Raw genomic sequence first — 19,145 nt, forward strand, 5'->3', positions numbered from 1 at the left:
ACACATGTGCCTGTGCTTACAAACACACAAAAATACCACTATATACAATTTTCCATTTCTTAAAATAATGTACTTTCTAAAACCACCAGGCTGTATTACATTTAGCCTAATTTCAGTAGACATTAAAATTGAAATGAGTTACATTTAAATATTTTAAACTAAAATTTTACAAATCAAATAGATGCACTCAATTGGTATGCTTAGCCTTTTTTGTTTTCTCCCAGTTATATTGAATTAACATTTCTTAGTGAAATATTTCCAAACTTTTAAGTTCGTTATACCAACAGAAAATATCAAGACTAGTAGGTAGCAAGAAAGAAAAAAGGAGCTTTGAAACTTTCATAATTTTGGTGACTTCTTTTAGTACTTTGAAGGATATTGGTAATTCATTCTAAGCTTTGACTTCTAATGAGAGAGGGTTAAAAACCACAAAAACAATGGAACAAATTATCATTACCACTCAAATTACTTAAGATCTGTGTAATGTTGATTACCTTATTGCGCTGAAATTAGAAATTAGACTAACCAAATAAATCTCCCTTTTTCCTGTGCTTGTGTGGATTAAATACCAGATCCATTAGTCCACAAGGTGGCAGCATTTGTTTTCGCAATCTCTACTTGTAACATAGTTGACAAGGGTAGAACTGGATGGCTTGTCCAGATTCATTCTCCTAATAATTATATGATCTTAAGTTCATAACAACAAATTATGGAAAATATTTCCTACTTTTCCCATAAATATAGAAGTTACACCACATTCTATACGTTGTTTTCTGTGCCACCAGAGAGGATTGGCTTGAAATTACATCCTTTAAACTAACTCAACGTACAGTACTGCTACTTGCTTCATGGTTTGAATTTCTCATCCCTATATATAGTACAGTGGTTGTCAGCCTTCCTAAATCATGACCCTTTAATACAGTTCCTCATGCTATGGTCACCTCAACCATATAATTATTATTATTATTTTGCTACTTCATATCTGTAATTTAGCTATTGTTATGAATCTTAAAGTAAATGTCTGAGTTTTTTGATGGTCTTAGGTGACCTCTATAAAAGGGTCATTTGGCCCCCAAAGAATTATAAGCTATAGGTTGAAAACGGCTGTCATAACTTAATACTCAGAATTGTTAACTACTTTATATCAGGTATTTAATTGGTTTTAGTATTTGGTTTCTAGTTTACTCAAGTTAAAAATATACTGTATGCAGCTTTTGTGAACTCATGAGAGGTTAAATGGTTATGTTTATGTGATTCATTGATATAAAACCAGTTACTAGTAAATTAGTCACTTGCTGGTTTTAATTACTACAACTAATTAAATACTACACTATTTTTTTTGAAGGATAATTATGACTGTTTCAGTTGCACTTTTTAACTCACCCCTTTAGGTTAAGATACCATGGTGATCCTATTTTATAGGAGAGGAAGTAAGGAAAGTGTGACTTGGCCAGGATCCACACGTTGTAGTCTAGATGGAACTTAGATTTGAGCCCCAGGCTTGTCACACCTCTGCAGCGCTTTGTTGCTCACATCGGGACTTAGGGACTAAAATTTCAAATGAGACTCCAGTAAAAATACAAGTAGTTCATTCTCTCTCTCTCTCTCTCTCTCTCTCTCTCTCTCTCTGAAAGATTTACTTATTTAATGTATATGAGTACACTGTAACTGTCTTGAGACACACCAGAAGAGGGCATCAGATCTCACTACAGATGGTTGTGAGCCACCATGTTGTTGTTGGGAATTGAACTCAGGACCTCTGGAAGAGCAGTCAGTGCTCTTAACCACCAAGTCATCTCTCCAGCCCTGCTCTTTAGGTCCTTTATGCTCCTGTTGTCTTCTCTAACTGGCATTCATAGTGAATGTTTTAGACTTTTAATTTAATGTTTATACTGTGTGATGTCTAAGCAGTCACTAAAACTACTGGAATTAAACTGTTTTATGGAAGATATTTATAAAGATTGTTTTTGATGGCCACCAGTGTTCATCCAGAGCAGAATTGTAATGTACTGTTTATTGAAAAATGCTGTGAGCTTTAAATTTTACTTAGTAGATGTCTTGGTTAGGATTTTATTGCTATGAAAAGACACTTTCCAAGGCAACTCTTATAAAGGCAAACATTTAATAGGCACTGGTTTGCAGTTTCAGAGGTTCAGTTCAATAGGTATTGGGATAAAGTCTGACCATGTTTTTGTCTGGAGAAATGTAGGCTTTGGGGACTTTGTAAAGCAGTGGAATACTTTTAAGTGAGACTTAATGGGCTCTACTAATAGAAGCATTGAAGACACTGGTCCTGGGGCTGATTGGATCATGGTGGGCCTGGCCCAAGATTTCAGAGGAGACAAATTTTAGTATGTGGCTTAGAGACTCGTGATATTTTAATGATGAATATGACTGCTGTTTGTCCTTATCCAAAGAGTCTGCCTGAAACTAAGGTAAAGAGATTTGAATTAATGTCATTGACAAAGAAAGTCTCAAAAAAAAGTCCAGCATAGACTTTGTCCTCTGGTATACTTCCACGAAGAATATTTTGATCAAGCGTAGCAAGGTTAGAAAGGAAAAATACAAAATATATGGTTCAATATAAGATTAAAGCAGCACCACAAAGAAAAATGGAGCTAAATCCCATATTCAAGGATATTACATGGAATTAAGGGAGTGGTGACTTCAGGGCAAGATTCCAGCTAAACTTATTGTTCATGTGTTTGCAATTGAACAAGGGAAAATTATATCAAGCTAGGCTTTATTTTGACCTGGTTATTGTTTTCATTTGGACTTTTAATCTGGAAGGAACAATAATACAGAAATGGAGGAACACCTGTGATTGGCTCTAGAGGCATAGTCATGAAAAAAATCCATGAAAATCTTAGGTGGTACATGCCTTTAATCCCAATGTCAGAGTCAAGCAGATTACTTGAGTTCAAGGTCAGCCTGGAACAGAGCTTCTATACTTTCTGTACCTGGACCATCTGGGTATAGAAAAGCTTAGGTTGTACACACCTTTGATCCCATCACTCATACAGAGGCACGTAGATCTCTGAGTTCAAGGTCAGTTTACAGAGCAAATTCTAGGACAGCCAAGCTTAGGCAGTGAAGGAGTTGGAAAACAGAAAGCTGGTGATGATATAATAAAACAAGGTGGTGGTAGGGGTGAGGATATATTCCAACTCCATGAAGCAGCAGAACTCAGCAGCTTCAGCCATGTGGCTCTGGCTTGAGAGTCAAGAATAGAGGAGTTAGTGGGATAATAGATGCTAGTTAGCTCAAGATAAGAAATTGGTGGTGATTAAGAAGAGATCAGCATTACTGAAGCTAAACCTGGAAGTGTTTTCTGAATGCATGAAGAGGCTGTCTTCCAGAGCTAGCCAAGGTAATATCTTGTGCTGCAGCTGGACTTGGTGATGTGGAAGAGTCATCTAGGTGGTACTGATTTTGAAGGTATGAATGGGTCATGAATCGGAACAGCTGAGGCTTGGCACTCTGGGAGGCCAGGGAAGGCCATTGGTGAAGGTGCAGCCTTAGTTGCAGTTGACAGCCCAGGACTGAAGGGATCATGCAAAGAAGTTGAGGCTTGGCACTATGAAGGGAGCCTAAGAGAGTCTATTGGTGAAGCTTTGTTGCAATAGAAAACTACATCAAATTGGAAATGCCAATACCGTAAGATGATTACCAAGAGTAGCAGCAGCAATGGAGTGGAGTCAATCAGAGTGCTACAGAGGGCAGAGCTGGAAAAATGATCCAATCCCTTTGGAGAAGCCTAGATCATATGTGAATCACAGACATTAGGACAAGAAGCTGTAATGCTGAAATTGCCTTAGATACTCAAGATGTCAAGATGCCAGTGCCATGGGATACCTGCCAAGGAAAGCTGCTAACAGAGGGAAACCAGCCCAGGAGAGAGAGTTGTGTTGTAGTCAACAAAGCTGAAAGGACATCAGACATGAGATGTAGAGTTTGGAGTTTGCTCACCTTGTTTTTTGGTCTTGTTTTTGGTCTATTATTTTCTCGAAATGACGTTTTGGAATGATAGTGTATATCCTGTGATGTTTGAGCTATGTGGTCTGCTTTTTGATTTTGCTTTTATAGGAAATAACACAAGTGACTGGATGACTCTTAGAAGAAACTTTGGACTTTTTAACATTGTTAAGACTGCTATAGACTATGGGGCCTTTTGAAATTGGACGAAGTATATTTTGCATTACGCTATGGCTTGATAAGGCCCCCATAACTTACATGTTTGAATAAGCCTATGGGGGTCAGGAAGTGGAATGTGATGGTCTGAATATGCTTGTCCCTATGAGAAGTGACACTGTTAGGAGATGTGACTTTGTTGGGAGTAGTAGTGGCCTTGTTGGAGGAAGTTCATCACTGTGCAGGTGGGCTTGGAGGCCCTATGTTCAAGCTTCACACAGTGTGAAAGAGAGCTCTTCCTGGTTACAGAGTTCACTCCTGGCTGCCTTCAGATCCAGATGTAGACTTCTCAGCTCCTTCTCTAGCACCATGTCTTCCTGCATGTTGTCGTGCTTCCTGCCATGATGATAATGGACTGAACCTTATAAGAGTTGCCTTTGTAATTGTGTGCCTTTGTAGTAATAAAGCCCTAACTGAGACAATATATCTTCAGGAAATCTAAGAATCTTTCCAAGGGCCAGTGTTCCAAAGCAGTGTATTAAAACTGTTTAGGCTGAAAACTTTTATCAGGAAGGGTTCTTATCTGTCTGACTTCCTGCTCTCTTTCCAGTCTGGCACATGGTAGGTATACTGAACAGCAAGTACTTGCTAAGTGAATGTGTGACTGCAGGAAGTACTGTTTAAAGGAGAGCTCTTCTGTTATTGTTAACTTCCTTCCCACTGTGCCTTTTGTGTTTTCCTGGGTAGGAAAGCTCTCCTTGTCTACTTTGAGCTCAGGTCAGCCTGGATCTAGAGTTAGATAGTTAAAACTAGAAAAAATAAATAAACAAAATAATCAAAAAATTCCCACGAAGTCAGAAAGTAATTTCTTAGGAGAGTTTGCAGTATTGTAAACATTGTTGTTGAATACTGGCATATCGGTACATAAGAAGTTTAAAGGGAAAACATTTTAATTTTGCTATCTCTGGATAAAAACATGGAGAAATAAAATATTTATTTATACCTATTCCATTGTGCATATGAAAGAGTTTTATAAATGCATATGGAGTGTAACTTCTAATCTGAAATGGGGATGAATGAGAACTTTGGATGAGAACTTTTCACATCATTGATTTTTTTTTTAAGACAATTTTGTTTCTTATTGTCTAGCCTAATTAGAAATAAATTCAGTTACTCTTACGTGAGATAAAATGATATTGAAATTATTCTCGCATTTGTCTCATAAGCACTAAGTTGCTAAGGAACTGTTAATAGTATTCTATCTTTTCAGAATAAATACAGCCTTTGTAACAGTGATTGACGATCTGCTACTGGGCTTATAAAAACCCTTTGTTAAGTCCATTTTCAGAGTGGTTACTTAGGGGATTGTGGACCGCTTTCTACATTCCACAACATAATTCTTTAATATATAAAACATGGACATTTTATAATGGACATTGGTCTCCACATCTGGGTCCTTAAGAGGGGACTGACTGTTCTTATGCTAATGTAAGACACACTGTGGGCTGAGGCCATGAGTTGTATCTTTAGCACCACCAAAATAAAATAAATAAAAGTTTTAAGTTAAATTGGCTTAACTCATATTTTTGAGCATTTACTGTTTCTTAGACATCCTCTTAACTCTTTTGTTACATAAGCCTGGTCATACTATCCTTAATAATCTGTTCTGAGAAAGACGTCCTGTCTTGGATCAGTGTCGTACAGTGTACTTAGGAAAGCTAAGAATACGATGATGTAAGTAGTGTATATGATCAGTAGGTGCCACACACCATTATTGACCTGGAGACTTTATGGGGTCCATGACCCTGCTCTTGTAGGCCAGTAAGCTCTGCCTTCATTACTGTGATTTAGATAGCTAGCGAACCATGAAATCAGATACAAGAAGTCTTACATGTCTCTGTCACTTTTTTTTTCCTCTGTTGCTGTATGTAGATAGAATCTAAGACACAGCCCTTGGCAATCAGTTACTCTGCCACTTAGTTTAGCTTCATCCCCACCCTCTGTCTTAAGTTTCAAAGTTACATTGGTTTTTCATTTAAAACTTTTTCTTGCATTGGTATATAAGTTTTAGAGTAAGCTATTGTCGTTTAAATTCCTTCCCATTAATTTTGTAATGGGATGTAGCTGACAAGTTTACTTTTCTGGTTTTTGGTTTTTTTTTACTGCTTTATTTGCTCCTCCTAATGGGAAATTTGAGATATGTGATGGATTCATTGATTCATTGTTTTTCTTTGGTGCATATCTGAGTGTGTGTGGTGTGTGTACGCATGCATGCATATAATGTGCATGTGTATTGAGACTTTATGCATGCACTGAAACTAAGCACTTCATAGCTATCTCATTTTACTATGTATAGAAGAAGTACATTTCCTGTTGAATTGATTTCACCCATTGGTTCTCTACATTCCTAATGCTACAATTCTTTACAGTTTCTCATGTTGTGGTGACTCCCAACCAAAATTTATTTTCATTTTTACTTCATATCTTTAATTTTGCTACTGTTACCAATCATAACATAAATACCTGTGGGCCTTGGTGGTCTTAGACAACCCCCTTCCCTCTGCAAAATAGTTGTTTGACTTACAGGTTGAGAACCACCTATTTAAAAAGTATATTTATGTTTCATATAAGTTTTGCTGAATCTGAATTGTATATTAGTGCATCAGTCTTGGAGGGTTTGAGCATGCAGCTTGAGTTTTAATTGCCCCAAGGAAAAAGACATTTTACCACACTTGACTTCTTTCTTAGTAGTATTGCATCGAGGTCTGTAAGGTCACGTATTTGTTGATAGCCAGAGGGAATGGCAGAATAAGTGTAGTAGAAGGTAATTGTTTGAACATAAGATTTTTGTGGATTTATGGAATTAAAGGCAAAGTGAGTGAACTGGTAAAATAATCAGATAAAAATATATGGGGGACTTTTAAAATGTAGTCTCAATTTAGTACCTCTCCCATGTAATGGGTATGTTCATTAAGTCAGATCAGCAAACACGTGCTAGACAGTTCAACCTTTTGCCTGATTTTAGATAGCCTGCAAACAAGAACAGTTTCTACATTTAAAATCTGAAAAACAAGGTGAGTACTATTTTGTGGTGTGAGATTTATATGAAATTCCAATTTTAGTTTCCATAATAAGTTCATAGAGCTTTTTATTGTTTTGAGATAAATTATATCTAGGCTACCCTTTAACTTGCTGAGTGGCCAACATGACCTTTTAACTTCTCATGCCTCCATTTTGAGTGCTAGGATTACAGCAATGTGTTCCCCATTTTTGTGCATTGCTGGATGAACCCATGAAATCTTGCATGCTAGGAAAGCATTGCGCTAACTAAGCTACATACCCAGGACCTCATAAATAAAATTTTATCTGAATAGCAACACTCCTGAAATAAATGAATACTTATTACTTCCCCTATTCCAGCATACTTAATAGCAACTTAGTGACTTTATTTAGATATATATGATCACATGGCTTATTGCCATATAAAATAAAAAATATTTTTCTTATGTTTATAATACTTAAATACTTGAATGAACGTTGTGGAAATGCACTTTTAAGAGGTAAAACACATGACCTAACAGTGAATGCTTTTCAAAATTGTAAAAATTTAGTTCCTCCAAAGTAGGCAGAGGCCTCTGGGAAAAGTAAAGTTTGCTTCAAGATTAAAGCACAGTGAGTTTGTTTCTGGTCAAAACAGCCGAGACCCAAGACTCCAAGGAAAGCTCCTTTAGACTCAAAGGCATTTTCTGTTTTGGTAAATTAGGCTCTAGAGCTCCAGAGCCTTCGGCAGCCTGTGCTGTTCTTTCTAGCACCAATGGGCAAAGTGGACCCTGCCAGAGCGCGTGTGCTCTTGCTGTCTATGTCTGTCATACTCTTAGATTTATAAGCATTTGAATCCCAATAGCACAAAGTCACTAAAAGTCATATCTGGGGTCTGATAAGGAGTGGCATCATGTCCTGAGAGGTTGGAAGTTAGCTTTAAGTTCTAGCATGTAAGGTGTGTTATTTGTCGCATTTTACAATGGAATAAAATAAAACTGAATTTTTTAAATATTTAAACCAATAGGTCATTTACTCAGCAAATATAACAGGGACTTGTATGTTAGGTAAAATAATAGCGTAATTAGACCTTTCCACTCATTTATAGTGAATAGGTTCCAAATGCTCTGTATTGGAAACGCTGAGTAGTTTGTCTTTAAGTGTCAAGCTTGTCCTGTGCACAAATAGCACAAGGTTGAAAGCACTGTAAATGCATATGATGGTATAAAGTACAGGGGAGTAGTTGATCAGTCGATGCCAAAGATGAAGGTTTGGAGATAAAACTAACTGTTCCATGCTCAGAATAAAACTTGATACATTACGTCATAAAGAATTTTTTTGGTTACTAGAAATGTTGTAATGCTCACTTACGAGAATAATGAAAGAAATGAGGTGCTCAAAGATTTTGTTAAAAAAATGTAGTAAACAGTTTGAATCATAAAATGACAGCTATAAAAGAAAGCAAGTGTGATTGATAATTATAAATAGATGAAACCTTTCAAAAGTAAAATATTTTCACAGAACATCAAAACATAAATCTGTGGTTTGGTGGCTTTTTAAAACTTACAAACTGAAAGCTGAAAATAAAATCTATTTCAACGCAGAAAACATGAGATTTCAATTTCCCATGTTGCCTACACACACATCCATAGTTAAGTGTGGTGGTTCGAATGTGATGTCCCCCATATTCTTGGATGGTTAAATGCTTGGTCAGTCCCCATTTGGTGGCACTGTTTGAGGAGACCGAGGAGGTATAGCCTTGCTAGAGGAAAGATGTCACAGGAGGCAGGCTTTGAGGCTTCAAAACTTTGTTCCATTCCCAGTTCATTCTCTTCTGCTTCCTGTGTGAAGGTAAGAATGTAATGAGCATCTGCTTCTACCCACAGCAGCATGCTGTGTGCTGCCATGCTTTCCCACTGTGACCCGACTCTGACTCCTCTGCAACTGTATGGTGGACACACCCTTCCATCTCTAAGCTGCCGTGACTGTGGTTTTGTTTTTTGTTTGTTTGGTGGTTTGTTTTGGGGTTTTTGTTGTTGTTGTTGTTGTTAATCATAGCATTAGAAAAGTAAGTAATAGAATTGGGTTTTAGCTATAAATATTTTTGTTCACTTTAAGAGAAAATAAATAACTGTTCGAAACACTGAATCAGATCAGTTACTAGTGCCAGAGTTCAACAAAATTAAAACTTATTGAAGGCCTAAATAGCGTAATTGGTAAAGCTAGAACACATATACAGACATTGACAAAGAATACACATTCTTTTATAAACCTACCCATGGAAAATAGAAAGTGATCCATATCTAGGTAAACTTTAAAATTATAGAGAGTAAAGACCAGAGACAATAGTCTTGGGTCATGGTGGATTAAGCAAACTTAGAAAACCAAAAAACCCTATCACCAGAAAATCTTGAAAGTTTAGGCAGCTTATGGTCGAAATGGAAGTCAAGCTACTATGATGAAAGATGTGTATTATATCATGCACAGCAGAAAGTGTTGAGAATCCATTTCTCACTGTAAATTCTTAGTAATGAGGGAAATATAAAAAGAAATGCTCAACTGAAAAGGCACACAGAATCTTTAGTAAATTAAAGAGCAGAGAAATCTACTAGGAGTGATTGTGTAGGAACAAGATTTGACAAGAATGAACAATTCATGGGGTTTTGTTCTCTGTCAGGGAGTAAGTAGGTGAGGGGAATGTCTTACGAAGGTGGGTTGTAATAGTGCCTAATTTGAGGACAGTGGATACTAGTCATGGTTCCACGGTTGGTTGGTTGGTTGGTTATTGCTGTTTTGCTTCTTCACTAACATACAGTACATGGTTTCTCTCAGCCAGGTCAAGTGTGGAGTGAAAAATCAGAAATCAAATACAGTGTATATAAGGGAGGTAAACTGTGGTCCATGTAATAGTGGTAGGTAATGAAGAAAGTACATTTGTAAACTAACAGCAAATGAGTGCCCTGAAGGGTTGTTGGAAACGTACAATCACTTTTAAAAGAGGAGATAGTTGTACTACATATGACAAGGTTAGAGTTATAGGAGGGAGGGGCAAAAGTAGCATTATTAGAACTGAAAGTACCAATGGTTTTATGGGATGGAACTTGGAAGAATGAGAGATCTTTGGCAAAGAGAAAAATAAACTGATAGATTATATTATTAGAATAATCATCTTTATGGTTGTAATAGTAAAGAATTTTGACAGAAATAGTTTGGAGAGTGGCAGAAAACTGAAGAAGTTGTAAGAATGTGTGGCTTGGTAATGGAAAGTGCTACAGGTGATATTGAGATGGGAAATTTCAGAGGGAAATTGACTAGAAGAAATTATGTGTAGCACAAAAGACACTGAGTCCATCTATTCTGTTGGAATAATGGATCAAACAAATAAGGAAGAAAAACTGGTTATAGTATAATGTAAGTGGAGAGTGGTTTGAATTTATTTGAGGACAGTCTCAAATACATGGAAAATGAGAAATATAGACAACTACTATGTTGTTGAGGCATTGTTTAATGATAAGAGGATCAGCTAGGTATTTTGGTGCACACCTTTAATCCCAGCACTCTGGAAGCAGAAACAGGATGTCTGTGTGTTTGAGTCTGTTCTCCTTAGAGAGAGCTTGTCTCACAAAATTAAAGTGAAAAAGAAATCAACATTAGGGTAGTAAATGCTTGTTATCTTAGCATTGGGAAGACTAAGAGTTCCTGGTGATTCTAAGTGAGTTCTTCACTTAGGCCACTTAGTACCACATGATACCCTATCTCAAGCCATGACAATAGAGTAACAGTAACAAAAAACCAGATTCAAATGGTTTTTAGCGACACAGTGTTTGGTAAATTAAAATACATCCCTGCAGTTGAGTTGTGTGTAACTACTGCAAAGCCCCTGCGGTGGCTCTGGTGCACACGGATGCAGAATGATGGCAGAATCACCACTGGATGAGAAGACGCCGTGGTGTGAACTGCTGTGATTCATCCCAGCTACCTAAGTAATTTTAAAAGAGAGTGCACTGTCTTACATGTTTATGTTTAGGAAATCTCTTATAGGTTGCACAGGTTGAACCTACCCATTGCTTCTAGGTTGGCAGTTGATTATATATTTGGCAATGGAAACTTCCTTTTTTTTTTCCTTTATATGTTTGAGTAGAATTTATTTTTTTTAATTTTAAGAGTACATTCAAACTACATTGTAGTGGGACCTCATTGTATTAAAATTAGGGCTGTGTATAGTAGTAAATGATTATGTCACAACATCTTATTTGAGAAAGTCCTTCTTTCCTTCCTTCCTTCGAAAAGCTTATTCTAACTCCTTCTTTAAAATGGTTCAGCTGTTAAGAACACTTGCTGGTTTGCATAGATCGTGGGTTCAGTTTCTATCGCCTGTATCTGGTGGCTCATGGAGCCACCTGTAACTAGTTCCAGAGACTCAGTGTTTTCCTTGGATACCTGCATGCATGTGGTACACATACAATGCATGTGTGCATGCATACACATGCACACATTACACAAATAAAAGGTCAAAAATAAGTATAATGGAGTAGAAAAGAAGAGGATAGGATTAGATTTGGTAAGGGCTCCTATGGAAGCCTGAGTTTGCATCAGTGTACATCCAGTACTTATTTCTGTAGTGTTCTGAAACATTGTGCCTAGGTTTTCTAGCAGCTAGCAGCAAACAGTCCATTTAGATGTTTGATAGCTGAAGAATCTTGCTTTATTGTGTTGATTTGTTGAGCGTGGGTTACCATTGACGTCTAATTGTTATGTCTATTTGTGTTATTTTTGTCATTAACTTACACTATCTAATCTTTTATACTGAAAACCCTGTAAGGCTGTCTCATTCCTTCCCCCCCCCCTTTATTTTATTTTCCAGGTTTAATTTTTTGTTATACATGTATAATAGTAAATTCTTTTTATTCTGTGTATTGTCTGTGTATACGGTTTTGAAGAACAATCTATTTATTCCCATTAAAATGGTAGTTTTAAGTAATGACTGAGAGCATAACCTGAAATTGGACCCCTTGAATTTTTAATGCTTGGCATAACTTACACCAAGTGACTTAGCATCTACGTGGTAGACATTTGGAGTTTAACTTTTGTATAGTGTTTAATGTAATGCTTAATACTCAGTGTAATATGTATCGTAGGAGCTTTACTTATTAATATTAGCACTCACTGCTTTAGAAGAAAGACCCTGAATGGCATCGGTTTTAATTGACTTTGCCTGTGTTTGCACTCTCTGAAGATCTGGCAATGTCTTTTTCATTACGGTAATCACTTTCTAAGTCTGTGATCTTTTCCTTTGAAATTATAGCTCCCTGTGACTCTTCAGGCACACATTCTGGTAAATGAGATTTTAACAACTGTTCTTACTATATTTTTTCCTGATAAATTGGGTTTTAGAGCTGGGAGATATTAATCTACCTTGTTTGTTATTACTTATAACTGCATAAAGTAGAAAAGAAGAGGATAGGATTAGATTTGGTAAGAGCTCCTATGGAAGCCTGAGTTTGCATTAGTGTACATCCAGTACTTATTTCTGTGGTGTTCTGAAACATACAGAACAGACTGAGACTAGTGACACAATTGAGTGCTTGGGCGCATACAACTTAATATTGCTTGTGCCACATTGTACTGGAAAGATAGGTTAATCAGCTGGGCTTTATGGTCTATTGCCTTGCTGCTTGATCATTTGACTTACGGCTCTGTTGACAAAGAACGTGTCAGTTACTTAAACTGTAATTATGTTTTCAACTTCTATAATAGATCATGTTCTTAAACAATTGAAAAATACAAAATGTGAAAGAAAAATGCAATTTCCATGTTGTAAGTACGTCTCTAGTATTATTTTTCAAAGTTTTAAGTATGTTTTGAAATAAACAACAAATCCTGTGAAATTGAATTATTAATGACAGTTTCATTTATGCATATAATTTGTTATATCTGCCTTTCATCTTTTCCACCTGCAATTCCTCCCATGTTTCTCCCCACCATTTTCCCTTCCCAACTTCATGAGGTTTTATTTTACTTTGAAAAACAAACCCATTGAGTCCACTCAGTGTTACCTCTGTGCACATGGTTGTAGTTCTAACCAGTGAAGCATAGGTAGCTTATATTATGCATTCAGTTCTCACAGCTGTGTGCGTGTGTGTGCGCGCACAGCTCTGTCTGACAGATACTGTTTTGTTATACATGTCCCCGGCTCTTAAAGTGTTTCTGTCCCCTCTTTCATCATGATTTCTGAGCCCTGCTGAGGAGAAAGTCTAATATGGGTATTGCATTTAGAGTTGAACACACCACAGTCTCTTATGTTCTACAAGTTGATGAATTGTGAGTCTCTGTATTTATTCCCGTCCATCTACTGGAGGACAGGGCACACAACAAACTTTGATGGTAGTTGAACTTAGTTTTGGGGTTTCCTCTCAGGTGAGTGACCTAGCTAATCACACCTTTTGGGACATTAAAACTGCTGAGAATGTCATTGGCTGCTCATAATTTTCATAGCACTATTGCACCAGTGAGAATATTCTGGTCATGCCTGTCATTATTGAAGATGATAAAAGTTCACAGAAAGGGTATGTGTGTATAAGATTGTTGACCTCCCCCCCCCCATAGTATGCGTAAAACCTCCTGCTACTATTATGTTAGGGTTTTGTTGCTGTGAAGCACCATGATCATTGCAAATCTTACAGTGGAAAACATTTAGTTGTGCTGGCTTATATTCTTAGAGGTTTAGTTCATTATTGTATGGCAGGAAACATGGTGACATGCAGGCAGACGTGGTTTTGAGGAAGGACTCAAGAGTTCTGCATCTTGATCAAAAGCAGCAGAAGGAGACACTAGGGCTAGTTTGAGCATATGACACTTCAAAGCCCACCATCACAGTAACACAGTTATTCAAAAAGGCTGCACCTCTTTATAATGTCACTTCCTATGGGCCAAGCATTTCAACACATTCGTCTATGGGACCCATTCCTATTCAAACCACCACAACTATGAAACTAGCCAGTAGGGATGAAGCGTCTATGTCATTACTGGTTTGCCTTCTCCATGTTCATTAGCTCCAGTATGTGGTATCTTCAGTATTTACCAATGGAGTTTGCAAGTTCTGGAACCAAGAGCAATTGACATATCTTGCAGTGTTTTAGGGTGATGATAGGAGGACCCCAGTGAGCAAAAAGGTGAAAAGAAATAATCCATATTGGACACCAGGCTTGTTATTTGAGTCTGTGGTATCCAGGAACAGCATTTTTCCTACCTCCTCTCATAGGGTAATTCCAATTAAGTTTTTTTAATATATGTGTACATGTAGGTTTCCACATGGCATTCTCAACTGTCTTTTGATTGATGTTAGTCATTCTATTTTAGGAGCTTCTATTTTTGTTATGATAAAACACTATAACCAAGGCAACTTACAAAAAGATGAGTTTATTTTGGCTTACACTTCTAGAATGATAAAATTTATCATGGTTGGAGAGACATGGCGACAGGTACAGAAAACTAAGTTCACATTTTCAGCTACAAGCATAAAGCACAGAGAGCAAACTGGAAGTAGGGAAATGCTATGTGTCTTAGTCAGGGTTTCTATTCCTGCACAAACATCATGACCAAGAAGCAAGTTGGGGAGGAAAGGGTTTATTTAGCTTACCCTTCCACATTGCTGTTCATCACCAAAGGAAGTCAGGATTGGAACTCAAGCAGGTCAGGAAGCAGGAGCTGATGCAGAGGCCATGGAGGGATGTTACTGGCTTGCTTTCCCTGGCTTGCTCAGCTTGCTCTCTTATAGACCCAAGACTACCAACCCAGGGACGGCACCACCCACAATGGGCTGGGTCCTCCCCCCTTCATCACTAATTGAGCAAAGACCTTACAGCTGGGTCTCATGAAGGCATTTCCACAACTGAGGCTCCTTTTTCTGTGATAACTCTAGCTTTTGTCAAGTTGACACATAGAATTAGCCAATACACTATGAAAATTCAGTAGTGATGTATTTCCACCAGCAAGGTGCCGTCTCCTAAATTTTTCTCAGTAGCACCACTGTTCTTGCTTTCATACTCCACCCTCTACCCTGATCTCTTATCCTGTACCGTTTAACCTTGTCTGTTTCATTAATCTTTGTCCTGTTTGTACACCTGCATTCTATTCCCATTCACTTGAATCCTCCTCCTTACTAGTTTCTTTATATCTGTGGTTATCTGATTTAAATACATGTATCTTAAGGTTCAATCGTAGCATCTACATGAGGGGGGCAGGCAGGACAGAGACAGACAGATGGACAACATGTGGCTTTTGTCTTTCTAAATCTGAATTACTTCATTCAGAATGATTGTTTCCTGATGTTTCTCTTAATTGAGTACGAAGTGACTCTGTTTGGCTTGAAGTTTATTTTGTCAGAAGATACTAGGAAGTTAATACCTGCTTGTTTCTTAGTTCATTTACTTGGTTTTTTAGTTTCCTTTCTATTACTGTGATAAAAACTACAACCAACAATAACATGGGGAGAAAATGGTTTTCAAAGAAGTTAAAGCTAATATTCCAGTCTTTTCATTGAGGAAAGCCAAGGACCTTAAGCAGAGTACAAGATGAATTAGGACTGTGGAGGAATGCTGCTACTTTCCTGCTCAGACTGTTTCCTACTTAACTGTGGCACTGCCCACAATGGACTGAGATCCGTCCTCAGCCAGACAGATCAAGAAGGTCCTTCACAGAGTCGCCTATACACAGTCAGATGAAGACATTGTGCAAATTGAGGTTTCTTCCCAAATGACCCTACCTGTGTCAGGATTTATTGACATATGTGTACCAGTGTGTGTCATTTCGTTGGTTTGTGTGGCTTTTTAAAATTATTATTACTACAGTGTTAGAGCTTGGATATTCCCAGTATAATTTGTCTTGGGTTGACATGGTTTGGGTTGTTTTGTTTTTTTGTGAAAGAGTCTGACTGTGTCTCCCAGGGCAGCCTCAAAATTAAAATCCTCCTGCCTCAGCCTTTGAGCACTAGGATTATAGACATGAATCATCATGTCTTACTCCCCAGTAACCTATTTAAATAACCTAAATGGAAGAAAACAGAAATGAGATCAAAACAAAATACTGATTTTTCTACAGTCAAGTTAAGAGTAAGGTAAAGAACCTAAAGAATGCTGTGGGCTGCTGGGAAAAAGACACGTAATGCCAGTTGTCAACAGAGACTACACAGGTCACTGCTTAGGACTTTTAGTCAGTTTTTCTTACAGTATTTTAAGTTAATCAGTTAGTGCTTAAGCTGTTTAATATTAAAAACTAGTCATTTGCCTATTCCATACTTTGACTTGTACTTTTGATTTCTTAGTAGTACCTGTTTATAAATAGAGGGAATGTATTCAAGGATTATATAACTGATTCTTACTTGTTACTAGACATTACTAAATCACCTCAGTTAAAGACCAGATTTCAGTTCCAATAGATGCCATTTACCAGTATTGTCTTAGTCATGCTTTCTTTTCTGTGATAATAACCATGACCAAAATCAACTTGAGGAGGAAAGGTTTATTTCCATTTGTAGTTCCACAGCAGTCTATTACTAAGGGGAACACGACAGGAACTCAAATACTGGAGAAACCTGGAGGCTGGAGATGATGCAGAGGCCTTGGAGAAGCGCTGTTTGCAGTCTTGCTCTCCATCGCTTGCTCAGCCTGCTTTCTCAGTGCACTGGGAACCACAGTGGCTTGAACCTCTTACATCAATCAGCAATTAAGAAATTGCATTTCAGGTTTGCCTATAGGCCAGTCTCTCAAAGCCATTTTGTCAATTGAGATTCTCTTTGTCAAAGTAACTGCTAGGGTTACTGGAGAGAGGGGCAGGGGGGATTGAGATTGAGATTGATTGTGTGATTGTGTGTTTGTGTGCGCTAATTACTGGTATCATCTCTGAAGCCAGACTACCTGATAATTAAATATCATTTCAAAACCACTTAAAAACCACCTACCTTTGAGTAGATCACTTTAACCCTTATTATTCTAAAATCTTGATAATAGTAATATCTTTCTCATATGGTAGTTAGAATTAGGGATTATAGATCAGTGAGATTTCTCTAGGAAGAACACTTAATTTATATCGAGAATATTGAATATGGAAGTTCATTTCAACTTTCCCCTGCAGTAGGCAATTTAGATTCCTGGCCTCTTATGATAAGTATGTAGGCTGCATGTTAAATTCTTCAAAAGTGAATAAGATCTTGTATTTTGCACTGAAGTAGATTATTTTGAAATTTGTGTTTCAAAGAAAGTACAAGAGCTTAGTGGATTCCCCAAATCCTATAAAAAGAGCAGAGGGGTTTTTATATTATTCTCTGCAATAAGGAATATATGCATTGTCATTCTGTAATTCAGAGAGATAGTATTTGTTTGGGGAATAAGAAATACACTTGAGGTAAACTAATGATAACTTAGTTCCTCTTTTTGTGAATATTCTGTTCCCTCATCACCACCAATTGCTTTAGTAATTCTCCTTGTACATTGATTTATTTATTAAATAACATTGAGTGCCTTGAAAGACTAATGACAAGAATTTTTGAAAATAATTTATTGGTAATTTTCTTTCAGCACTCATAGTATTTCAAACTATTAAGTGTTTCCATATTAGGATGTAATTAAAACTAAACTGAAAAACAGGCCAGGTGTCTAGGAACAAAAGTTCACATTGTCAGTAACAGGTCTATATAGTTCGCTGACTTGTAATTCAGTGTCTTGATGACTTAATTCTGAACATGTGGCCTAGTGAGACTCGAAGATACTTGAAGAAGATGTCTTATCTTTAGATATAGATAGAAGCTCTTTAAAAAGAGAAAATGTGAGCTGGGGACACAGCTCAGGGGTATCATCCATACTAGTATACATACATACTTGCTAGTATACATACATACCAGTATACATACATAATAGCATACGTACATACATACTAGTACACATACATACTAGCATATATACATACATACTAGCATATATACATACATACTAGTATACATATGTGTCCTAAGTTTAAGCCTCAGTACTGGGGAAATAGAAAAAAAAGTAAAATCCTTAAATTTTACTACAGATAATATCACAGGGTTGGATACATAGTCTCACAGATGACATGTGTGCTCTCCCTCCCCTTTAGTATTGAATTTGACCGGGATTGTGACTACTTTGCAATTGCTGGAGTTACAAAGAAGATTAAAGTCTATGAATATGGCACAGTCATCCAGGATGCAGTGGATATTCATTACCCTGAGAATGAAATGACCTGCAATTCCAAAATCAGGTATGTCTCTTTTTTTCTTTGCATCAAGTACACATATATAGCTGGTCATACTGGTGATAAGTATGACATTTTTTTTTTTTTCATTTTTTCCATGTGACTCTTACTCCTTCAGAGAGCGCGCTTTGGTTGTATGTTTAGAGGATACTTTGTATGAAACAGTTTGTGTACATTTAGCCAGCAGACTTGGTGCTCTCACTTTTGGATTCTGAGACATTTGGTATTTAGAAGTTGAATCCAAGGTATATGTGTTTATATGCTTGTTCTAATATTAGTGATAAACTAGTATCATGTTCTTTCTCCTTTCCTAATTCATGCACAACAGTTTTAGAGCCCGCACATTCATACTTGGAATTTATTATTATGCTCCTAAGTAGAGAATATATTGTAAAATGAATTTATTAAATGCCTATGTGTTAGACATTGTCTTCAGTGCTTTAACAGTTGTCAGACATGGTTACCATCATTACCCACACAGTTGAATTGCACTAAAACCAAAAGGAAATAGCTTGCCTGGGATGCTAATATGTGGAGGAGGTGCAGATTTAGGAAGTGTAATTCTAGAGTCTGCTCTTAATCCCTCTGTACTTATTTATAGCGTATAGCCATTACAGTAAGATTAGTTGTATTATGTTGTACTTTAAAATGTGACAGTAATAAACTCAGCAGAATACTTGGTTCATTTTAGTATTCATAGTCACCAC

The 19,145-nt window shown here is 37.1% G+C and overlaps 1 protein-coding gene across 1 annotated transcript in view; it reads left to right on the forward strand.

Moving 5' to 3' along the window:
* The window catches only part of Cop1 (COP1 E3 ubiquitin ligase), a 126,359-nt gene that overhangs the window by 61,944 nt on the left and 45,270 nt on the right, over window positions 1-19,145 (forward strand). Inside the window, exon 12 of the mRNA XM_032915494.1 lies at window positions 18,301-18,444. Coding sequence (XP_032771385.1) covers window positions 18,301-18,444 — 144 coding nt within the window. The remainder of the gene's footprint in view (window positions 1-18,300; window positions 18,445-19,145) is intronic.

Source organism: Rattus rattus, chromosome 10, assembly GCF_011064425.1.
Source record: "Rattus rattus isolate New Zealand chromosome 10, Rrattus_CSIRO_v1, whole genome shotgun sequence".
In the NCBI taxonomy this organism is placed as follows: domain Eukaryota; kingdom Metazoa; phylum Chordata; class Mammalia; order Rodentia; family Muridae; genus Rattus; species Rattus rattus.